Below are 24657 nucleotides of genomic sequence, written 5' to 3' on the forward strand. Positions count from 1 at the left end.
AAGAGTAAGCATCTCCTCCCTGGAAGCATTCAAGGCCAGGCTGGAGGGGGCACTGAGCAACCTGGCCTAGAGGGAGGTGTCCCTGTCTATAGCAGGGGTTTGGAACTAGATCATCTTAAAGGTCCCTTCCAACCCAAACCATTCTGTGACTCTGTGATCAATGCCGCATCTGTGATAAGGGCATTGATCCTGGTTAGAGCTGTTTCTCAAGACTTTCAGGGTCCCTTGCCCAGCTTGCCAGCATCAAACATGTTCTGGACAGTCCTTTTGGTCTTACAGCTGCCATGGTCCTCCAGCCAAAACATGTGCCCTCTTGGAACACCGTGCAGGTTTTCAGGCCAAAAAGTTCCTCCGTGTTGCAATCTAGGCATCAGCATGGTGAGTCAGCAGAGGAAAGGACTAACTTTATTATTTTTTAAGAGAAAATTAGTATACAGAATCACATAAATATGAATGATGCAATAAATAAATCATAACACAGCATGAAAGGAAATATTTCTAGATGCAACCTATTAAGGTCCTTTCTCCAGTTGAGTTGTCCTGCACTTCTTTCATAGAAAAAAGAAGTGAATGCAGAGGTCATTGATGGAGTGTAGTTCTTTCTGAGGAACATCTGCACACATCCATGCTGGCTTGCAGATACTGAGCTCCATGGACAAGGCACAGCTTCTGAAAACATTCTGATAAGCTAGATAAGGCTTCTCAGGGGATGCTTTTTCATGTAAAACAAGAGATATGCTGTTTGTCCCCTACAGAAAAAAAGAAAAAGCAAAATTAGTATGTTTGAAGATGTCACTAATGTCAGTTGTAAATCACCTTCCAGGCTCATTCCTGCTCATCTTTTTGAGATTTAAGCCAGCTGAAGCGTCCTTCTCCAAGGTTCTTATGACAGCATGTAACACTAACTGCCCTGGCAGCACTATAGCTTATAGGAGGAAGTCTCCCTCTGCATGCTCATTTTCTTACTATTCATCAACATGGATACTATTCATCAACAAGGGACAAGGCTGGACTCTTCTCAGCAGTGTGTGGTGATAGGATGAGGGGAAATGGCCACGAACTGAAGCATAGGAAGTTCTGCACAAATGTGCATAGGAACTTCTTCACAGTGCAGTGACGGAGCACTGGCACAGCTGCACAGAGAGGTGGTGGAGTCTCCTTCTCTGGAGACATTCAAGACCCACCTGGACTCCTACCTGTGCGACCTGGTGTAGGGAACCTGCTTTGGCAGGGGGGTGGACTCGATCTCCAGAGGTCCCTTCCAACCCCTAACAGTTCTGTAATTCTGTGATATAAAGCATCAAGGAATCATGACTAATGTACCTAATGCTAGTCAGGATCAAGGGTCATTCACAATAATACTCTCACAGTGCCATCTGTGACTACTGCAGGCTCCACGTATAGATGTACCAAGTAACCAGCACAAGAGGATGCTCCCTCTACACTCCAACATCCCCAGTTCATGAGAGGCAACACGCAGTTCCAATCATTTGTTCTTTCTCTTTGCTACATCATTTTGCAGACCCCAGAGTGGCATTAAGTGAAAACAAAGAGGCATTTCCTTACCAGCTGAGGTCCGAATGCCCATAGGTACATTTAACATCATCCCATGACACCTGAAGTAAAAAACAGAAGGCGATGGTGGTAAAAACTCTTGAGGTGGACATATTGTGATACCAGTACAACAGTCCTCATGACAGTGATACAACTGCCACTTTCAGGAGCTATGAATATTTTAATTGAACAGATTATTGCTCATGATTTTGGGGGAAAATCAGTTCCTTTGCCTCTTCTGAAAACATGCATTAAACAGATCTAGAGTATATAACGTAGGGTATGAAGTGGCTGCTTGTGAAAAATGCAAAGCAGACCCTGAGGCCCCGAGCTAAAGTCATCTTGTCCTCAGCTCAGAGTATGCTGTTGAAGAGGAAAGAGATGCACAAAGCTCTGCAGCTTCACTTTTCTCTCCTGGTTCTCTTTAATTAGCAGTCAGTCAGACTAAGTGACATCTAGAAGGGTGTCTGGAAAGCTACAAAGGAAATGTGAATTTGTCTCCTTACCTGGTTAACAATAGAATCATTGAAGCAATACCATTTGCATTCTGTGAGGCTTCGAATATAGGCACAGTAATGTCCAGAGCTAATTGATCCTGAATGAGCAACAACAGCAAAAAGTTCATACTGCCAGGTGTCCTGAAAAGAGACAAAGGAGGAACTTTCAGTAAGGCAATTTTCATTTACCACTGCTGAAGACGAGCAGCAACCAGGACAGCAAGAATGTGCATTTCATAAGGAAAAAGGAGGAAGATTAGACTGATCCTGAGCATCCTGCCTTTTACAATCTTACCCTCAGAGTTTTGCCTGACACCTGTGGGCTACCAGCCTCCTTGGAGATCACAGGAATATAGAAAAGGCAAAAGGACAGCAAAGAGGCAGTAAAGGGGTGACAAAGGGGCAGCACTGCACTAGTAAGGTTTTGCTGTTTCCACATTTTCTCTTGTTATTTGCAGTAAGGGAAAGAGTTCTACAATGTGGCAGATCACTCAGCTGCTTGGTAAAGCTGTTGTCTTCCTGCTCACCTCAACATCTGGATTTGGTCATCTAAATTGACAGTGTTTAAATCTTTCCTGTAGTATTTTTAGACATGGAAGAAAAAAGTTACGCTAATTGCTCTCAGAAGAAAAAAATAGAAAAAGAATTGATTTTATTTCCATAAAACCTTTTTTTTTGGACCTCGTGGCAGAAAGCTCCAGCTATGTTGCCTTTGGAGATTTAATCTTAGCATGAGAACTTGAATAACACCTGAACCAGTCAAAACAATGTCAGACCACACCAAGCACAGGTGAAGTCTGAGATACACAATTCTAAGACAGTGCTTTAAAATGAAGTCAGCACTGGTCTGATCTGTAGGTTATTATGAAACCTGAGCTAAAGGCAGAAGAAAATTGCCTCTTTTAGTCAGGGCATTAGGATTATCTCACCTTTTCACTGTCATACGCTTCGCACTGCTGTTCTGTCAAGACTGCATTGAAATCAAGGTCTTGAGGGAATGGCAGACAGTCACTAAGTTTGTGGATGTAAGCTGATCTGCCAAAGCAGAAGCGCTTCAGGTGTATGGTCAGAGTCTGTGGCAGGTGGACTAGCTTCACACTCTGAAAAGGAATATATAATGTAATTTAGAACCAGGGAGTAAACCCAGGGGAGCTGGGGTGGAAACACACACTGCCAGGCAGTGAATGTAGCAGCCCACCTATGCATCACTTCCCAACGTCAGCTTGATCAGCACTGAGCCTTGCATGTCTCATTGGCTGCTTCACTTCTCATCTGCTTTTCTAACCCCAGGTTTGTAGCACTGCCATAACTATTCCCTCCGTTCACTAACCCATGCCTGAAAATTATGGCATTTAAGACTGTTTAGGTGACCACATCGGTCACAGCATAAAATTCAGATGGTGCAGCATGCTGCCTAGCTGCTGCAGTCAGCAGGCTGTTTCTACACAACATAACACAGACATATTCAGAAGAAACTTCCCTCTTGCACAACTTGTCTGTGAAGATTACTTAGAGTAGTTTTTGCTGTCTGCTGGGTTGGCTGTACTTTTCAGTGGCAAAATACCTGATGTGTTCATCACCTTCTTAAACCTGAACACCACCATGCCATTGGTAAAAAGGATGAGGTCTTGGGCAGGTGAATGGATAGTCAAGCACTGTACCTGGTGAGGAGAAGCAAGCCAACTTCCTTGTGACGTGGCCAGCGGAGTCTGAGAAGGATGCCACGCTGCCAGCTCACTCCACCTAGCACTGCCTTTGTCAATATTACTACTGCTGCCATGACTGCCACCAAGACGTGTATGCAGTGTGCCACAGGAGAGTGGCCCAATCCTGAAAATGTTGTGGAAAGTCTCCTCCAAACTTTGGGCTGAGGCAGGCTTCCCCTCCATACCACTCTCTTCAATGCATTTGCTTCTGCATGAAACAGCTAACTCATCTGCTGGCACAAACCAATACTGTAAAAATGTAGAGCCCAATGGAGAGAAGGGGAGAAAAGAAACCACCCTACGCTCTCCTGCTCTTAAATATATGCACAGCACCAGTAACAGACCCCTAGGTGACTTATCTTAAAAACCATGAAAGCATTTTCTCACTAAAGCTATGTACACAGCAGGAATCTTGGCATATGGCTTTTAACGAGCTGATGCTGCTATGCCAACACAGCTTTGAGTTGTTGACCTCTTAAAGAGATACGGTTGAGTTCTTTCTTCACCTTTCCCAGTCCTAATGGGACTTCTGTGTCTAAGGGACATACCAGGGAATACTTCTGCTTACCTGCAGAAAAGGTGTTTTCTTTCCACAGTGTTCACAGAAACACATGTTCTGACCAGTCAACTCTTCCGGATGGAAAAAGCATTGCAGGCACTCCTCCTAAGAAGACAGAGCAGTTTTTCTCTCATCTTATTTCTTTCCTTCAAGTTAATTTTCTAGGAAGTTCTGCACAAATATGAGTGGGAACTTCCTCACAGTGCAGTGACGGAGCAGTGGCACAGCTGCACAGAGAGGTGGTGGAGTCTCCTTCTCTGGAGATGTTCAAGACCCACCTGGACGCCTACCTGTGCAACCTGGGCTAGGGAGCTGCTTTGGCAGGGGATTGGACTCCATGATCTCTAGAGGTCCCTTCCAACCCCTGCAATTCTGTGGCATTAGATGCCCCAATTTCCAAAGGCCCTGTTTACAGTGAATTAGGACTGGCCGCTCTCGTTTAGCATTGTACCTCCAAAAATAAAGAGGCTTTAATATAAGTTGGGACACTAAAAACCAAGAGATTCAAAGTCACTAATGACCTTTGAGCGTGATCTTCATTGAGCCACTCTTCCGTATCTACCACCATCTGAAGTCAGCACACATATGGCTGTAAAACTTCCCCTTACATAGTGACCCTCCTATTATAACTGACTATACAGACATACTTACAGTCAAACTATATTGAATGTGCATTCACCTATGTACACATGCATACACATACACTGTGTGAAATCATTTCTGTTGCAATGTGACCAGGACAGTTCTAAAATAGACATTTGTTTCATTACTTTAAGAGGTGAAAGAGTATCTTCTTTATATTAAAAAAATATCCTCAAAGTATCAACAAAATAACATCAACAGGAACGCATTGTTTTAAACTCAATTTTAGAATGAGTAAGAAATAATTTTGTGTCTTTCAAGTGGGATATGCATTATGCAACAGATCCCTTTTCTCCTCTTTCTTAGCTCTGAATGTTATCACATTATTTGTAAACGTAGATTACATGGCACAAAAAAAGCTGTTGATATGTGTGGGTATTTCATACTATCACAAACCTTTGAAGAAGTTTGCTTTATCCTGGAACACCATAAAGAGATCAGGATATTGTTTTCCACTGACAATCTGTCATTGTAACATCCACTCTCTACTTGCCACAGCACCCACACAGCCACCATCACTTCTGGATATCAAACAGCAGTACTGTTTGAACAGTAAAAGAACACTGCATTGGGCAAACACAGTGTATCTGGTGAGGGACTAAAACTTATTTAGGGCACTTCACTATGGTAACTAAGCTCTCACAGGTACACATCACCATACAGTGCAAGTCTTTGAATCCTACGGAGTATTTAGCCAACAGCCTTCTCAGAAAGGAGCTTTAAAGATTTATTTCTCCAAAATCAAACAGTAAATGTACAAGTCCTCAAAACAAGCAAGAAATGCAAATGAGAAAAGGCCCCAGGCAATCTGCAGAGATTCTCTAAATGAGCACTGGTAGACACCAGTCCTACGGGGAGAAGGCTCTGACACTGAATAGTGGGGAATCTTCTTTCTAAGGTAACAGCACTATCACTGAACTTACCAGAGTCTTCAGCTTGTGAGAGCAGGAATCCAGTAATGGGACTGGAAGAGTTAACATGCTGCTGTTCCTCTTTGTTTCAGAAGAGCATGTCTGACAGGCCAGGTGCTCCTGCACACAGACGGTGTACAAATCGCTCAGCTTCCCAACCTGGAGGAGGTAAAAATGGCCAAAACAAGGTTTGTGAGGTAACACAAAACACAGCTGAGGTATTTCCCTCTGTGGGTGGAATGGACACGGTGCTTCACAAAGCACCAGTGCTTTAAGGCTTGAACCCAGATCTGACGTTGACTTATGTGGACTGGATAATTCCCACCATTTAAAGGAGAACAGCTCCTTCCCCTCACCCCCTAACAGAGGTGAAAGACACCTCCTGTAACAAGGACAGCTAAATGTCTGCTTTAAATGCAATTTTATAGTTCTGTTTGGAATAGTAACGGGAACCTGTTTTGTGTATGAATGGAACTATGATACTGGTTTGAGGAACAGTCACTTTTTTCTTACGTTACACCATTCTCTTTGGAGGAACTGTCACATGCATAACATACCAAGAGTTATCAATAATGCAATGCTTGTGGCTGACTTCAAAGAATGAAGGAACTGTGTAAAGAAATGCCAACTAATGCTTACAGTAATTTGGGAAGCAAAGACGTGCAAGTCATAACTAAATTTGGTGCTGTTAAAACATCAGTCTTTTTGTTTATTAATAGACTCTCCCATTAGAAAGGAGAAGCTGGCATGCTCTAAACATAGGAGGAATAAAAAGGTGATTAAAACTGATGAAGTTTTAATCTATGAAATCAAGGCTGTCCACATTTATATATGAGAGGGAATATTTAGGTGGGAGAGAATTCTAAGAATTTCACTTAGGATGATTGACAATGAATGGGATTCTCCTTGGAGAAACAGAGGAAAGCACAAATGGCAAAGGCCAAAGGGGGGGTTCATTTCAGTGATGGTCCTTACCAGCTCTGGGTTTTTCAACTGCTTCTTTAACAAGTTCCAAATAGTCAGAAAGAGCTGGGCAGCATCATACTGTACAAACACTGGACAAACAGAAAACACAACCTCAATCAGTATTATCAAGAGCACCAAGCATGTTTTCTACAGGTGGCAAAGGTAGATTTGTTCTTCCCCATCAGAGCCTTTGTTCTGTTCCATTGCCACCTTCTACCAGGGACAGAGCTTAGACTGGAGACAAGCTGCAGTGTATTCATGTGAGCTGAGCGAACAGTGGGAAAAGATGGGAGGGCTTGAGTGCCCCATTGTACAACCCAATGCAAGAGGAATGTCCCTGTCAGTAGGACACAGAGCCTAGCATATACCTAGAACCTACTGGAGAATGGGCCTCATTGACGTCCCACTGAGTTAAGGGTTGCATTTATTTCAGTCCTCCTTAGAAGCAATGTAGGGAAGCTTCTGTCTACTTTCTTACTTACCTTATTCCACAAACCCTCCTCCATCCCTTTACTAAGGCTGTCAAACTCCTGAGAGCTGAAACAAAAATTATACGGAGACCTAGCCATATAATATCCACCTGGGGATAAAAGCATACAGCTACTGTGCAAGAAGACAAGGACAATACAGCAATGCCATATGCTTTGGCTTTCCATTCAGGCTAAAGTGGCATAGTAAGAAAACAAAGATGGTGGGATACAGCTCAACGAATGAGTTGATTAAAATGGCCCAAAAGAGAACTACTTCAGGACTTAACTGAGAGGAAAAACATCAATGTCCATGAATAAAAAGAAATTATGTTCTCAGTCTGTAACGAACTCAAGATTCAGCAACTGGGGAAAAAGTACATATATGCAAACTACCATCCATATTTGTATATGTAATCAGACCCTCGGAATCTTGTCCTTATTCATCACTTGTGCATGCAACTATTTGTCTCCTTTGTGCCCACGCCCAGATGGGAGGGTAGGTCAGAGAGTTCTCTGAGCTCTTATGACAAGGTACAGGAATGGGATCCTTAGGGATTTGGGTGAGCTCAGTATCTTTCCTACATAATCCCTTCTTTCTAACAAGAAATAGCAGCTCTTTCATTGTTATTGCAATAGCATAGCAAGACAAATCAAGCTATAAGCCATATTCACTATGTCTTGCACAGCCCTTTCACTCCATCCAGTGTCAACAGATGAGTCGTCCAGCAGGTTGATCTTCTTTGTATCCTTTCCATGCCAGCAAAGTAAGTCAGAAGTGAGACCCAGCACATCACTCATGACAGGGAGGTAGCTATAAAGAGCACTATGTCATCAGGTACCTACTTCTCTCATTTCTGAATCTCTGAAGGAGATGTCAAGGTCTGCACTGCTTTCTATTGCTTGATAACAAACATCCCCAGTCTGCAGCCAGACGTGGGCATGAGAAAGTGTCTGCTTACGTTTCACTCTGTGTGCAACAAGACAGATAGCAAGCTCTCTGGGAGAAACAGCTTTCTGCTTGCCACACTGCATCTGCTCCAACAGCAAAAGCATTTGGTAGGGGACATTCTTCATCTTTTGTGTAGCACGTACTGGCACTATGATCCTATAAAGAGAAGTAAACAAATGGTAACCAAGCGGCACAATGGAGGAATATTAGATAACAAGTGGAAAGCACTATCAAGCAGAATAAAAAAGCAGTGTATTTGCTGTCTGCTGCCACACTTATTCATCTCTATCAGGAGTTAGCCAGGGCAGAGGGGGCCAGAGACTATGGATCACCAGTACGTACACATTCAGGTGCTTACAGTTAATAGTGGGTATGACTATACATGGCACATCCTTTCACTATAATGTGCTATAATCATACCTGGAACAAAATCATAACCTGCTATGGAAAAGAGGTACAAATCACAGAGACTCAGTTCAAGCCTGCAATGCCTTAATGTGCAAACATTACATGGGAGATGACTAACAAGTAAGAGAACTGCAACTTCTATCTTTGTAGGAACTACTCCATAAAATAAGAGGCACAGTGAAGTACGGCTCTTTCCAAGTGAGCTGAAAGTACTTAACACCTCTTGATGAGTCTGTCCTTCAAATGAATGTCCAATATAAAAAAGGAACAGAAACAACGGGGCAACAACAGAACCATCTCAGGTAGTACAAGCAGGCAGTACCTTCGCAGTATCTTTGTGAAGTGTATGTTCATGAAGAACACTTGGAGCAGAGAGTTCAGACAGCAGGTCTGCCCAATGTTGTACAGTCCAACAGCTCCTGTAGGCACAGGAAAAGAGGAAGTGAGTCCAAAGGCAAGTAACAAGAAAAGACAGTGAGAATGGTGGTGAATGGAGTTAAATCCAGCTGGTGACCAGTCACGAGTGGTATTACGCATGGGTTGGTACTGGGGCCTGTCCTACTCAGTATCTTTATTGATGACCTGGACACCAAGTTGGCTGGAAGTGTCAGTCTGCATGTGGAAAGCAAGGCCCTACAGAGGGAACTGGTCAGGCTGGATAGCTAGGCTGAAGCCAATGGGATGAGGTTCAACAAGTCCAAGAGCTGGGTCCTGCACTTTGGCCACAATAAACCCAGGTAATGCTACAGGCTTGGGGCAGAGTGGCTGGAAGGTTCTGTGGAGGAAAAGGACCTGGGGGTATTGGTTGATGCTCAGCTGAACATGAGCCAGCAGAGTGCCCAAGTGGCCTAAAAGGCCAATGGCATCCTAGCTTGTATCAGAAATAGTGTACCAGAAGGAACAGGGAAATAACTATCCCCCTGTACTCAGCACTGGTGAGACTGCACCTCGAGTACTGTGTTCAGTTTTGGGCCCCTCACTGCAAGAAAGACATCATGGCCTTGGAGTATGTTCAGAGAAGGGCAACAAAGCTGTGAGGGGTCTGGAGCACAAGTCTTATGAGAAACAGCCGAAGGAGCTGGGATTGCTCAGTCTGGAGAAGAGGACGCTCACTATTAGATTAGACTAGAAGAGATTGCTCTCTATAACTACCTGAAGGGAGGCTGTAGTGAGCTGGGGTGGCCTCTTCTTTCTTGTAACTAGTGATGGGATGAGAGGGAATGGTTTCAAGTTATGCCAGGGGAAATTCAGTCTGAATGTTAGGAAATACTTCTCTGAAGAAGTGGTCAGATGCTGGAATGGGCTGCCCACGGAGGTGGTGGTGTCGCTGACACTTGAGGTACTTAAGGAACATTTAGACAATGTGTTGAGGAACATGGTTTAGAGAGAACTATTGGTGACAGGTGGACGGTGTGACTGGAGAATCTCGTAGGTCTTTTCCAACCTTGGTAATTCTATGATTTAAAAGACAGCAAACTTATCTTTGTACATACTCATCTCAGATGTCTCCCAGTTCCTCCACTTTCAGTCCTCTCATAACACACTTAAAATAAAGAAAATAGATACCAAAGGCTGCCTGTATGAGCATTTTCATTCAGCCTTTTAAACAGCTGGGCATAACAACAAAATAAGGAGCTGCATGTATGGACCACATGTTAACTGTCTACCATACAAGCTTCAAGATCCCTTTCAGCCTACCTCTGCTATTTTTTTGTCTCAGTTTTGAAGAAAGGATCAAGCCTGAGAGAAGTGAAAAAAGTCACAGCTGTTTGTACTGCATATAGAAAGAAAGTGTATTCTGTGCCCCAAAGCAATACTACTGAATCATCAAAAAGGAAAAGTTCGTCTTCTGAAGTCGGGAGAAAGGAAATGAGACAGAAACTCAGAACAACCATGAAATGCATACAACCAGTGGTAACGAGAGATATATGTGATACAGAACAGAATATACACCTGAAATACTGAAGGCAGACTTTAGGAGCCAATCTACTAATGCAGCATATTAACCAGGACCTACTCTACGGTTTAGCAAATCTATAGGCAAAGCTGGCTGCACTTAGAAAAAGGCTGCCGTCTACTTACTCTCTGCTGCAATGGCAGTAAAAGCAGTTAGATGGGGGGAAATCTCTGAGATCCTCATGTAAGTCCTTATTAAAACCTAAAATGGTTACTTGGCAGTGCAAAATGAGAATCATCTGCATATTCCTCAGTAAAAGGGTAAAGGAGAAAACAAAGGCCAAGGACAGAGAATGGAACAGAAGGCATTAGAGCCAGAAAATAAGTGTGCAAAGAATAAACAAAACATGATTACCATTTCTTAAGTCTGCAGCACCAAAGACTGATAGTAGCTTGCAGTCTTTGCTCTTCAGCTCTTTGTTTTCCTCCTTAGAATTTTCTTCTTCTGCCTTCATGACCTCACTTGGTGATATCTCCAGTTTCTTCCAGCTTTCTTGATGCCCACCTCTTTGGCCCATCAATAGTACTGTATGTACAATCACAGAAGGGATGCAGAAGGACATAGAAAGATCAGAAAGACAGCAAACACCCAAAAACACACAATTTGTTTTTGTATTTGATATTTTCTTGATGAAAAAGACAGAATGGCAATAACATTAGTATGATTGCTGCAATAAAGTTTGGTACATGTAAATAACTATGGGCATGGTAACTGGGCAATATATCAGCAAGGTAAAATACATGGAGCTTGTTGGCAATTGCACATCCTGACTTCCTTCTGTGACTAAGTAAATGATCCTCTGGCTCCACAGAAAAAGCTCCACCTAACCAAGGGAATTTCAGACATACCGACCTGTTCAAGATTCGGTGAATAATGTGTCAGATGTTCAAAACCTCAAATGTCAGATGTTGCAAAACTCCTCCGTTTAGTAAAAGTAATGCCCAAGTATTCAAAGGAGAAAATTTCACCTTCTCTAATCTTCTGAGTTGGTATTTTCTGGTTGATTTATTTTCTGGTTGGGCTGTCTGTTTTATTTTTAAGCTCCGCAGTCACAGCTCTACTGTAGCACTTTGTATTTTAATTTTTAAAGGCATTTAAGCATCTAAGTATCATTTTCATTTCACACTTCTTCAAACAATCACAGAGGAACTGTTTAAGCAAGAGAACAATCGTAATGCCTTGAGTTTGAATGGACCATTACTCTAACAGACCCTTATGATTCAGCAACTGGCACTTTAAGTAAAAGCCAAAACAATCACTAAACTAAAGGGAAATAAAAATCACAGTGTCCTACACTCCTGTTCGCTAAACATCATCATATTTGATGAAGAAACTCAGACATTGAAAGATAGATTCAAGAACACTGCTTTTTATATGGAAAAGCAGTGATTTGAACAGCTATTCAGGAAAAGCTAAACAGGATTCAATTTCTTCTTCTGCAGAACAGTCAGAACTCACGCTGCTTGTTTCCTGGAAAGGGCTTAATTCAGCATTCAGGATTCTGAAATCTCATCCAAAGAAGTAATGCATCTTTGTGTGCAGTGGGTTTATTTGTGGCATATCAACAAGAGTGTGAGCAATGCAGTCAGCCAGCAAAGGTGCAGGAGGAGACAGGAAGAAGGGAAAAAGTAGAGGGAGCTGAACGGCAGCTATGGGTGTGCTGGACGTAAGGAGAACTTGTAAGACACAGCTTTTGGTTGGTTGGATTAAAGGTGGGATGAACAAGCAAGCACAGAGCTAGGAAGTTCTGGGTGACTTGAGAAGTAGGTAGAATGACATTGGTGCAGGAAGATGCAGGGGTCTACAGAGAAAGAAGGATTTGGGTCTGTGGTTTGATGAAACTCTCCTTCAGGCACCCAGGCCCTGCTAACAGGAACCCTAGCTTGGGAGCAAGGACAAGATCAGAACTTCCCAACCACTGCATGGAACTGTGTTGTCTCCGTTCCTGAAGATTGGACAACTGAGGACTAGCGATCTCCCCATGCTAGGGCCACTGCCATCACAGACACCAATATGGTTATGTAGAAAATGGCAAAATGGCGATTAATAAGGCATGGCAGCTCCTTATATACATACATCTATCATCGTCTACGCCCCTCAGCATGCATAATTAATTAATTTCTGAGCAGGGAAGGTCCTGTCCCCTAACATCCCAGCGTCCCAGCCATGCCTACTACAACAGAACTGCCTCGTCTCAGCTATAAAAAATACAGTATACCTAAGATTTGCACATGATTTTCCTGCATAAATGTATAAGAAATCTGGTGAGTTGGCACAGCACTGGAGGAGAAGGCTCCCGTCTTAACCCTAATTCCTACCCTCTTACTGAAGGGGCAGGGTCCCTTCTCCCTGGCAGATGAGGGGGATTGCTCAGTACTGCTCACCCAGTGCACATGGCTTAGCAGGGCTGAGTGACCACGCTAACTGCAGGCAGACAGAAGGTAATAGCCATGTCTGCTTCTACATTTCTCTGCATAATCAACAAGCCCTTTTGCCCATCCTCTCAAGTCAGCTTAGAGCAGACTTTTTCACTGTGCACCAAAGCCTGCCTGTCCCCTCAGGATACCAGCCTCACAAGACAAATCCCCATGGCCTCTTCACACCTCTGTACCACAGTGCTCTCAGCCCCAGTGTCCCTGTGGTCTTGCTGCCCCATGGTCACCTAAGCCCTCTCTGCCTGAGGATGGCCTCTGTCCCTGGTCGCCAATCAGCCTTCCCACCATCATCATTCCTTTATCCTCATGGGGTACAGGCTGCCAAGGGGACACAGGGTAGCTCCCCAAGATAACGGCCACCCCAAGGAGATGATCTAGTGGCTGGTAACCCTGCCCACAGCAGGGGGCTAGAGCTTGATGATCTTTAAAACGTCTTCCAACTTAAAGTACTCTAAGATTCTATGGTGGCCTCAAGGAGATGATGGTGGCCCCGAGGTGTAGCTGCAGGTCTGAGAAATGGACTTGAGCCCTTCTCCTGACACGACTGAAACGAGACTTTCCACTCCTCTGTTGAACAACGTGTTTGCTCAGCTCTCTTTTATTTCTCTCCCTTTTTACTCACATTTTTTGTTCATAAAATAACATCTCTGCTGAACCAGACAAAAGCAACCATTCCAGCCGCTACAAACGCCCAGTATTCGCGCCCCTCCTGACTGCGTGCCCACTAACCAGCTCAGTAAGAGTCCGGACTCCAGAAGACTCCGACGCTCCGCTCACGGGATGGCTCTCCTCGCACCCTAGGGCTGCGGCTCTCCGTAGTGACAAGCAGTCTTAAAGTTTTCCTACCGGTTCCTGCAGGACCTCGAGCACCCGGAGCCACTGCCGACCTTCAGCCCCACAAAGGCTCGTCGCACAGCAGCAGCGGGCCAGGAAGGCACACCGCCCGCGGCGCTGCCCGACAGAGTGCCGCCCTCCCCGGCTGCGTCAGAGGCACCGAGCAGCGCCCGGAACGCCGCGCCGTTTTCGTTTCCCGCTTAGCTCTGCCCACGGACAGAAAGTGAAACCGCGCTCCGCTTCGCCCTGCCCGCCGCCAGGGGCAGATGGGGCGCGGAAGAACCGGCGCCTGCCTGGAGAGGCGGCTGCTTCGGCCGCGTTCAAGTCCAGCAAGGGAAAGAGCGAGCTTTAAAGGGAGAGTGAGAAACTGGGCTGTGTGGGAAACGAGCTTTTCTCATGCAGTTCCTCAGGTGGTTGGTTCTTCCTGAGCTTAGGTACAGCATCACCAGCACAAATGTGCGTGGGAACTTCTTCACAGTGCAGTGACGGAGCAGTGGCACAGCTGCACAGAGAGGTGGTGGAGTCTCCTTCTCTGGAGATGTTCAAGACCCACCTGGACACCTACCTGTGCAACCTGGGCTAGGGAGCTGCTTTGGCAGGGGGTTGGACTCAGTGATCTCCAGAGGTCCCTTACAACCCATACAGTTCTGTGATTCTGTGATTTCTCTTCTTCCAGAGCATCAGTTGGAGGAATGAAGCGGTGCGGTGCCCTGTTTGGGGGTTCCACAATCTGGGGAGCAGCTGTCAGCCCAGCTTTGCACCACACAAGGAGATAGGAGAGCTGAGATGTGAGTGATGCTGCCCTGGTGGCTGGGGAAATGCTGTGTTTGAAGTAGGTGTCTTAGTATCTATGTGAAATAGGTGGAGTCTCTGGGAGGCCAGGAGTGCGAGTCACTGTGCAGTTTAGCATTATTCATCCACTTAGCCTTTATTCAGGAGCTCCAGAGAGCCCAGAGACAGCACTTCCTTCCCTTGTAGCTGCCACCAGATGTTCATTGTACATATCTGAATTGTACAGACATTTAGTAGTTACAGAGTGAATGCAGGAGCTGAATGTGGAAGGCCTTTGTGATAAAGTTTCTGCAGCAAAGATAGTTTACAAGGCATTATGCGACATAATCACTACAGGGGAGTTACAGGAGACTAAATGGCCTTTAAAGGTCACTTCCAACTCAATAGATTCTGTGATTCTATAAGCATTCTTATTACTAGCTTGTGTTTTTTTGTCTGTGAAGAAGAGGCCCCAGCTTCACACCCTCTGGGCAGGGTATGAAGAACCTGCTCATACAGCCTGGCTCTCGCAGCGAGAGCTCTTCAGCCACGGTAGAAGTGGCAGTGAAAAGCTTCCTGAAATATCACATGGGCAGATCAAAGTATCAATAGAGGCTTGTGGGCAGAAGGGTACAAATGACTCAGCATCTTTCCTGTGGCTCCCATGAATCATTTTGACAATGCCTTAGAGCTATTGGTTTTCACTTTGTATTACTACTTTGTGTGGAGTCTGCCTGATAAAAGAAAGAGAAAGAACTGCATAGCTGTACGTTGCCTTGAAGAAGTTAAACCAACTAAGCAGAGTGCAAGTTGGTACCCGAGATTACCTAGGAGCTAGATCTGGAAGTCTTAGTGGACACCGAGTTGAACATAAGCCAGCCATGTGCCCCTGCTGTGAAGAAGGCTAAAGGTATCTGGGCTGCATTAGGCACTGCTAGCAGACTGGGAGATGATTCTTCCCATCTGCTCAGCATTGGTGATGCCACTGGAGTCCTCTGTCCACTGCTGGGCTATTCAGCACAGGAGACTACTTAGCCTAGAGGAGAGAAGGTTCAGGGGAAATCATGTTAATGTGCATAAATACACAAAAAAAAAGAGTGCAAACAGGACAGAGCCAGGCTCTTTTCAGTCACACCCATTAAAGGTTATGACGGAATGGGTGAAAACTGGAACAGAGGAGTTTCTGTCAGAACAGCAGAAAGCACTTCTGTGCTGTGTAAGTAAGTGACCAAGCACTGGCCCGGCTTGCTCAACAAAGCTGCAGAGTCTCCCTACTGAGAAATACTCAAAAGCTGTCTGCTCTGGGGGACCCTCCTCTGGGTGGCCCTGCCTGAGCCAGGGGATGGCTTCCAAGGGTCCCTTCCAACGTCAACTATCCTGTAATTCTGAGATTGCCCAATCAGCCGCACCTCGAGTACTGTGTTCAGTTTTGGGCCCCTCACTACAAGAAGGACATTGAGGCCCTGGAGCGTGTTCAGAGAAGGGCAACAAAACTGGTGAGGGCTCTGGAGCACAAGTCTTATGAGGAGCGGCTGAGGGAGCTGGGATTGTTTAGTCTGGAGAAGAGGAGGCTCAGAGGAGACCTTATTGCACTCTACCACTTCCTGAAGGGGGGTTGTGGTGAGGAGGGGGTGGGCCTCTTCTCCCTGATAAATAATGACAGGACGAGAGGGAATGGCCACAAGTTGCGCCGGGGAAGATTTAGATTAGAGCTGAGGAAACATTTTTTTTCTGAAAGAGTGGTCAGGCACTGGAATGGCCTGCCTAGGGAGGTGGTTGAGGCACCATCCCTAGCGCTGTTCAAGAAGCGTTTAGATGAGGTGCTAAGGGATTTGATTTAGTAGTTGGGTAGGGATAGTGATAGGAGGATGGTTGGACTAGATGATCTTGTAGGTCCTTTCCAACCTTATGAACCTATAAATTGTTAATGAAGATGTTGAACAAAACTGGATCCAGTACTGATTCCTGAGGTGCACTGCTAGCTACTGATCTGCAAATAGGCTTTGCATCTCTGATCCCCACCCTCTAGACTCAGCTATTTAGCCAGACTTCAGTCCATTTCTATGTCTGCTTATGTAGCCTGCACTTCTGACCAGAGACCATCAAAAGCCTTATCGAGGTCTAGGTAGACTATATTCACTGCTGTCCCCTTGTCTACGAAGCCAGTCATTTTGCCATAGAAGTTTATAAAATTATTCAGACATGACTTGGTGAATGCATACTAACTACTGCTAAGTTGCTGTATTTGTATTTTTTTCTGTTAATGTGCTTGTAAATGATGTCCAACATTAGCTGCTCAAGGATTACCTTCCCAAGGATCAAAGCAAGGCTGTACAGCCTGCAGTTCCCTGCATCCTCCTGCTTGCTCTTCTTGAATATAGGAGTGGCATTTGCTTCTTCCAGTCTTTGGGCACTTCACCCAGTAGCCATTATCAAAGATTGAGAATGGATTCACAAAGATGTCTGACTGCTCCCTCAGCACTTGTGGTTGCATCCCATCCAGTCTCTATATCTACATAAAAAGTTGCTGTGGTTTTTCCTAGTCAAGAAAGATGGTCATTGCCCAATAAGATGTGAATCCTATAAATCCAGGTTCTTTTATTTCTACTTTGAATTATCTCTGAGTGAACATTCAAATGCCTGCACTGCATGCTCACTTGCAGGTGGTCCACTAAATAAGGATGACATCATGATCTGATGGATAAAGCAGAGAATGCTGCTTGCAGAGGAAGAACCACTCAAGTAAAGAATACTGAAATGTTTAAGACTCATTAGGTATTACGAAAAACAGAAAAAATGCTATTTGTTTTATGTTTTTCAGTTTGTTTGTTGTTTTTTTAAAGGAGCCAATTTTCTCATTTAAAGAATTTCACAAACAGAAAAAAAATATTTCATCTGCTGCAGCTGTAATGCTTTTGGACCCAACCAAAAAGGATATTTGTTTTCAAAGCACAGATACTCATCTCCCAAGTCTGTAAAAGATGCTTTGCTTTAGCATTTGTGATGAAAACGTTTGATTTATCAGAAATGACATTTCAAAGAAGAGTGAAATGTCTGTTTTAAGTCAATCGGTTGAAGGTGAATTAGAAGATAATAAACCACAGAGCAGAGGAACCATTTCTCTATTTCCATTATTTTTTGACATGCCAAAAAGAAAAAAAGCAAAGATATGTCAAATTTAAATGTGAAAACTATACTGTTTGATTGTAATGCATTATAAGCTTGCCTATATTGGATTATCATGTTTTAACGTGTATTAGAGTTTTAAAAAGCTTAGATTAAATGTGCAAGAGAGGAGAGCAAGTGGTGGAGCATTACTATGACTACAAGACAATTTACCTGTGATTCATGGAACAAAAAGTCTTTGCATGATTCTTCCTGTATTGCTGTATATTACAAACAAAGGTGTGACATAATCATAGACATACACAGTAATGTGATACAGAGACAATTCTGTGCTCACTGAGATCAAGATGTATTTTGAGTTTTTTTAATCGTTTTCATCTTCAAATGAGTCAATTCCCACTTCTTCGTAGTCCTTCTCCAGGGCAGCCAGGTCCTCTCGGGCCTCTGCAAATTCTCCTTCTTCCATGCCTTCACCTACATACCAATGGACAAAGGCTCTCTTGGCATACATGAGATCAAACTTGTGGTTAAGCCTTGCCCAGGCCTCTGCAATGGCTGTGGTGTTGCTCAGCATGCAGAGTGCTCGCTGAACTTGAGCTAGGTCTCCCCCAGGAACTACTGTAGGAGGCTGATAGTTGATTCCCACCTAGGAGTATGAGAGAAGTATGAAAAAGGCAATAGCAGAAAACAGTAAGGAAGTAGAAAAAATGAATACACTTACAGTTGCTGAGATAACATAGTACCACTATCAAATGGCTATCAAAGGTTATACATGATATAGGAAAAATTTAATTGCTGGATACTAATTCTGTTTAATGTACACTGAAAACTTCCTGGCTTTTTTAAGAGCTAAATCAACACTGAACATGCAGTTGCACCAAGGTACAAACTAATACACAAAGTTGGTTCCCCGTTAAAAGTATTTGGTTTCTTAAACTAGATATATGCATGACAGATGTTTTACTACTGTCTATATTGCTGTAGAAATGACGTTTGTCAACATTCTGTGGAGCCAGAGGAGGGAGGCTGTGTAATATTTCTGTGTGAGAGGGTTGACTGACAGCTTCTGTAATACCAGCATTTCCTTTATTGAATGTATTGATTTTGGTATTTCCTTAGTTCTAGTTGCTGCTTCAGAGGGCACACTCACTGGCTTTCTCACAATTCAGGTCTGAATTTAGTATGACTTTAGATTTGAACTCATACACCTGGATTTCCTCATATAAATATTTACAAATCTGAGCCATTGGGATTTCTGAAGAGGAAAGGGCATATTTTATACCCATAAACCTTTTATAGGTTCGTTCTTCTCACAAATGAAAAGCATACAAGATCTAAAGCTTTAAATACAAGATTTCAGCTAGACTTCAAAGGTTAAACTCATGGCATTCTCACCTTGAATCCTGTTGGACACCAGTCAACAAACTGGATGTTTCTCTTGGTCTTGATGGCAGCAATTGCTGCATTGACATCTTTGGGAACTACATCACCGCGATAGAGCATGCAGCAAGCCATGTACTTCCCATGTTGTGGGTCACACTTCACCATCTGGTTGTTGGGCTCAAAGCAGGAGCTGGTGATTTCAGCCACTGAGAGCTGCTCATGATATGCTCTGTCAGAAGAGACGATGGGTGCATAGGTCACCAAGGGGAAGTGGATGCGTGGGTAAGGCACCAGGTTTGTCTGGAATTCTGTCAGATCCACGTTGAGGGCACCATCAAAGCGCAGTGACGCAGTGATGGAAGAGATTATCTGGCTGATCAGGCGATTGAGATTCGTGTAAGTTGGTCGTACAATGTCTAGGTTTCTGCAACAGATGTCATATATAGCTTCATTGTCCACCATGAAGGCACAGTCCGAGTGTTCCAGGGTGATGTGAGTGGTGAGGATGGAATTGTAGGGTTCCACCACAGCGGTTGAGACCTGAGGGGCTGGGTAGATGGCAAACTCTAGTTTAGATTTCTTTCCATAATCCACAGAGAGGCGTTCCATCAGTAAAGAGGCAAAGCCGGAGCCGGTGCCTCCACCAGTGCTGTGGAAGATGAGGAATCCCTGCAGTCCAGAACAGGCATCAGTCTAGAAGGCAAAAGATGAAGAATAGGGGCCGAAAAAGAAGTAGAAGACTACATCTACTGCATTTGCTTATTCTGAGGTGAAGGAGAGAGCAGTCATCAGCAATATTCAGCACATATTTCAGGTGAGTATTTCTTGAGAAAGGGCTGATGATAATCATGCTCTTTGCTTCCTTCACTGGCTCAACTTTGACTCCAATTGGTCTCTCAACAGTGAGCTTCTCTCCCTGAACTCCACAGTTCTTTCAGTTCATCTTACTGAAACCAGCAACATAGAATTATGTAATCTACCCTTCTATGTCAGTGTTGGTGTTTTAGAGCTATGCTGCTGATGAAAAATTACATAATCAGAGCCATCTTTTAAGAATATCTGAAACCATAGAGCTGGGAAATGACTACTAGTCTTCTTTCACAGAGTAGTAATGATATTTCTGTACATCTTGCAGTTGCTTTTCTGAACTGATTCAGCTTTCCTTCTGTGCACTTCTTCCTTCAGTGGAACCAAAGCACTATTACGAACCTACCAGGACTTACCAGCTTACGAACTTGATCAAGCACTATATCAATGCTTTCTTTGCCAACAGTGTAGTGGCCACGAGCATAGTTGTTTGCTGCATCTTCCGTTCCAGAGATCAATTGTGCTGGATTAAAAAGCTGCCTGAAGGTGCCAGCCCGCACTTCATCTGACCAAGAAGGAGAAATTATAAGAAGCTGTATGACTATGCTCCAGTGCCAACAAGCTGTTTGTTGTTGGCAGTGGTGGCAGCTTTCAGTCATGGGAGGTCATGACCCAAAAACGACCCAAAAAAACATATACTTATTGAGAGAGGGAAACTAATGGAGAAGGAAACACTTCCCTAAGAATTTTTGTTGCTTTTGTTGTCGCATTCTGTTTATTTGTTGTGGGACATCTGTCATAGCTGTTCTTTTCTCAAGAAGAGCTTGTTAGTTGTACTAACAAGAGGACAGATCACCAGAAAAAGAAAGAAAAAAAAAGTGACTTGGAAGAAGAAAATCTGGTTCCTAATTTTAAGAAATCCCATTTTTCCTGGAAGGAAACTGCCGGGTTTTCCCTTTGAATACAAAGTGGAGAAAAGCAGAATTCAGATGGAAAAAATGTCATGATAAAGGAAACCAAGAGTTAACAGTTTCCACAAAGAAGAGAAAACTGTGTATACTAGCTATTAAGCAGCTGAGGATCCTGCCGTTTCTAGGTCTGTGACACCTTCAGAGATAATAGCATCATGACAGAATGTGACATTCAGTGTCACAGTAAAATTAATTTTATGCAGTCACGTGGTAGACACACTACGAAGGATGTGATTCTTTGCTGGAGACTGGTGACACACTGTGGAGATACTGAGGAAGAATAAGCCCTTCTCTGTTCTCTGGGTTCATACTGACCTACTACAGTTGGTTCCAAGTCCACTAGGACAACCCGTGGCACGTGCTTGCCAGTGTCAGTTTCGTTGAAAAATGGGGTAAAAGAATCATTGTATTTGAGTTGACTGTGTTGTTCCTTGATGGTGCCATCTGGCTGAATGCCATGCTCCAGGCATAAGAGTTCCCAGCATGCACTTCCTGTCTGAACTCCAGCCTGGCCAACGTGAATAGAGATGCACTCACGCTAGAGGGAGAGAACAGAGAGATAGGGTCAGGAAAATTAATGTGCTTTATCATTCCTTATTCCTAAGTTACTTTTCCCCAGAATATCACTTTAAAAAATAATAATAATAATAACTGTCACATTTCCTTTGTTTGTTCAACTTCATGATTGAGACTGTACATATACAGACCAATGCTTGGGACAAATTTTTAACAGATTGAGGTCTTTGTGCTGTAATACATGAAAGCAAGCAAAAAATAATGATTTCAGTTATACAAAACCTGCCTTTCCTCCTGTGAATTGGCTATACTGAAGAGCACATCCCACTTCAGTTTATTTTTACTTCTGGCTGGAACCTGACACAGTCATATGGTATCTTTCAACCATATGTAACCCAAGACAGGTGATGTCTTTGGATCCTTTTACCCCCTGATAACACACCAGATTGGAAACTTGGAGGAACTGCTTTCAACAATATTCACCTCAGGAAATGATTTCAGATTCTTTTGGTTGAAACGAATGTTCTTTCAAGATCCTGACCCAGCTGTGAATTTTGCACTGCAGGTTCACTGCTTATTAAGTAAGTGTCACAGCATATAATGTGCTTATTTACATCATTTTGAGCACAATTCCAGGAGGTAACCTGAAACTTTATTGAAAGGAAAACAACATATGTAGTACCAGGCTTAACTAAGCAGAAGCCAATTGCTCAAAAGCCTTAATACATATAGTACAGGGGGCCTGGTGCTTTATTCAGTAAGTTCAGAAAGAAAATTATAAAGGAGGGACTTCTGAGTTGGTCCAGAATAATATGACACTGTGTGGAGGGAAAGGCAGTTTTGTAAGTAAAGGTGGTTTCAGATCACATGGAGTCTTTCAACCTAATTTTCTGCTTTGGAGCAATTGTAATTATAATTTTCTGTGCTTCACATTTGTGGTATCACTGGCCCTAACTATGCTAGTGAGTAAAAGTGACAGAGTAGCCTGTACTGACTGATAATTAACACACACTCTGGCATAATTTTGGTTTGTGCCAGCTCATACTTTCTCAGGTAGTGCCATTCAGAGGACAGCTCATTGTTGAGAATGGTTTCCAGCGAGCAGCTCACTGACCACTGCCCGGTTTTGGAGCAAGAGAGAGATGTATAAATATGAAGCAGGCCATCCTAGCTGGGCTCAAGGCAAGAGAGTGCTCCTTGCTCATTCTGAGTTTGTAATATAGATATATCCAATGATGTAAGAGCAGATGTGTCCAGTTAACTTGTTGTCTATAACTGCTTATCCTGCAAAATCATCCTGTGATCTGACAGTTATTTATCTTCCCCAAAAACCAAATCCTCTGGCAGAGTGCACAACCAACATCATCTCTGGAGCAGTTTTCTTCACAGATTGACTGTGTTTGCATTTTATAAAGAGAACCAAATATAATTTTTCAGAACCAAATGTCATTTTAGAAGTCACTCCTGCCACAGGTTGTCATTTTCAGAAGTTCAGATGAATGCAGAAAATCAGTTTAAGTATTTCATCCAAGGAAATATATTATTTCAATTCAATACTCATTTTAAGTTGCTGACTGTGAGAACTCATTTGCAAAAGATGTGTAATATGCTTCCATGTACACTTGTGTAACCCTGTGTTTTTCAACCGAGTTTTGCAAAAGTGAGGTATCTGAGTGCTGGTCTTCATAGGCAAGTATGTTGCAGTGGAGCTGCAATCTGGAGGATTAGTTGGGAAACACTGAAGGCAGGATTGGGTTTAGTGATTAACTAATTAATTAATGCTGATTTGGCACAGTGCAGACTCTTGCTTTTTGGTTAGATATTTGTGTGGATCTACAAGGCTGACAGTAAGAAAAAAGAAGCTCTGTCTTTTAAACACAGAAATGAGGCAAGGTAACTTTTTAATAGACTCTTATAGAGCAAAGCTACAATTAAAAGTCGAGCAATGCTTGGAACCTTTTCTCAAATCAGTAGAGGAATATATATATTTTTATATATATGTATATGTATTTACATTTATTTATTTATTTATTGTGGATGTTGCCTTAGAATGTTAATACTGTAGAGCTCAGTTTAGGACCACAGTTGAAAACTGCAGACCCAGTTTGTTTCTTTTCACACAGAGCTTCCACTTCCACTGGTTTGAAGCAGTATCTTAACTCTGCATTTTGGGCCAGGCTTTCTGCCACAACTCCTGCCTTCAACTCCTGTTTCTTCCTAGTCCAGCAATTGTATGGAAATATTCTGGCAGGTAAAGGAGACAAAGAGATTGCTAATTTTGAGGAGTAAACAGCTTTGAAAATGATATTAGAGTTGTAGTAGGAAAAAGAATGGCCCTTCTTCAGAATCACAAGCAGAGTAAACTGATTTCTACATGGTATTTAAATTTTGAGCCTACTTCAAACTCACATTTCACACTGCATCACTAATGTACTAGGACCTACCTTACAAACTGTGGACCTGACTTTTACAGAGTCTACTTTAAGGCGTGGTAAAGAAGTGCATGGAAGTGTATGTACTTTGCCTGTGAAATCAGCTTTCTCATTTTAGACCTGTAGCTGTACTGCCAGAAAATTACATAGTTCTCTACACTAAAATAAGCCAGGTATAGACATTAATTGATGTGCCAGGTGAGATTATTTTCACATTAAAAGAGATTCTGAGCAATTTCTATGGATTAATTTAAAAACAATCTTTAAAATTCCACTCTACTTACTTAAACACATACACATGTAGACACCTTCCTGCACTCCAGAAACACATACACTGTATAGCTATGAACTGTACAGACATCAGGGCTAAATTGATTTAAAACAGGCACAAATGTAAGGAAAAGGAATATTTTTTCATATGAAAATGAATGCATGTTGAGAAAATATAGTCGCAACAGAGATTACTAGGAAGTTAAAAACTCCACATCTACTTTGCTTTATAATTCCACTAATTAGAGAACCTCTGAAGAAAATCATGGCTCTGCATGCCTTGCAGCTCCTGTGAGATATTCTGACACTCCTTTCTGGACTTCTTACACTTTAACCAGTGAGTGACATTGGACTTGGTGGTGATAATGGCAGATCCCCCTGACTGCCCTTGCCCGTAATCCTCCCCGTCCCTGTATGACTAGTGATCCCACATTCCCTCTTACCATTGGGTCTCCAGTGGTGTTTCCTTCCCTCTCAGGTCAGTGATGGCAGG

General features: G+C 43.2%; 2 protein-coding genes across 2 annotated transcripts; both read right to left on the bottom strand.

Annotated features, from left to right (window-relative positions):
* Window positions 1–528: 528 nt before the first annotated feature.
* USP18 (ubiquitin specific peptidase 18) lies at window positions 529–13976 on the bottom strand. The gene is made up of 11 exons (XM_065742594.1): window positions 13901–13976; window positions 10974–11167; window positions 8985–9081; window positions 8265–8410; window positions 6845–6924; window positions 5882–6028; window positions 4326–4421; window positions 2981–3151; window positions 2061–2192; window positions 1567–1616; window positions 529–749 (listed from the first exon to the last, which is right to left on the bottom strand). Exons 2-11 carry the CDS (start codon window positions 11134–11136, stop codon window positions 689–691), a joined length of 1143 nt encoding a protein of 380 aa, XP_065598666.1. The 5' UTR covers window positions 11137–11167; window positions 13901–13976; the 3' UTR covers window positions 529–688.
* A 4173-nt stretch (window positions 13977–18149) lies between these two features.
* TUBA8 (tubulin alpha 8) lies at window positions 18150–24657 on the bottom strand. Its single transcript, XM_065742592.1, has 5 exons — window positions 24608–24657; window positions 21262–21484; window positions 20392–20540; window positions 19181–19861; window positions 18150–18431 (listed from the first exon to the last, which is right to left on the bottom strand). Exons 1-5 carry the CDS (start codon window positions 24608–24610, stop codon window positions 18150–18152), a joined length of 1338 nt encoding a protein of 445 aa, XP_065598664.1. The 5' UTR covers window positions 24611–24657.

The sequence above is a fragment of the Cyrtonyx montezumae genome, unplaced genomic scaffold (genome assembly GCF_038088225.1).
Source record: "Cyrtonyx montezumae isolate F1298 unplaced genomic scaffold, pur_monq_1.0 scaffold_3, whole genome shotgun sequence".
Classification (NCBI taxonomy): Eukaryota; Metazoa; Chordata; class Aves; order Galliformes; family Odontophoridae; genus Cyrtonyx; species Cyrtonyx montezumae.

What these genes read in the sequence shown, in the direction of transcription:
- USP18 (XM_065742594.1), bottom strand. Translation starts at nt 11,136, where the DNA reads ATGGGCCAAAGAGGTGGGCATCAAGAAAGCTGGAAGAAACTGGAGATA. An exon ending in AGTTGAAAAACCCAGAGCTG is followed by an intron (nt 6,029 to 6,844) that starts GTAAGGACCATC and finishes TACCTCCTCCAG; the next exon opens with GTTGGGAAGCTGAGCGATTT. An exon ending in CTCACAAGCTGAAGACTCTG is followed by an intron (nt 4,422 to 5,881) that starts GTAAGTTCAGTG and finishes CTGTCTTCTTAG; the next exon opens with GAGGAGTGCCTGCAATGCTT.
- TUBA8 (XM_065742592.1), bottom strand. An exon ending in CTTGGAACCAACTGTAGTAG is followed by an intron (nt 20,541 to 21,261) that starts GTCAGTATGAAC and finishes CTTCTTGGTCAG; the next exon opens with ATGAAGTGCGGGCTGGCACC. An exon ending in GGTGTCCAACAGGATTCAAG is followed by an intron (nt 18,432 to 19,180) that starts GTGAGAATGCCA and finishes TCATACTCCTAG; the next exon opens with GTGGGAATCAACTATCAGCC.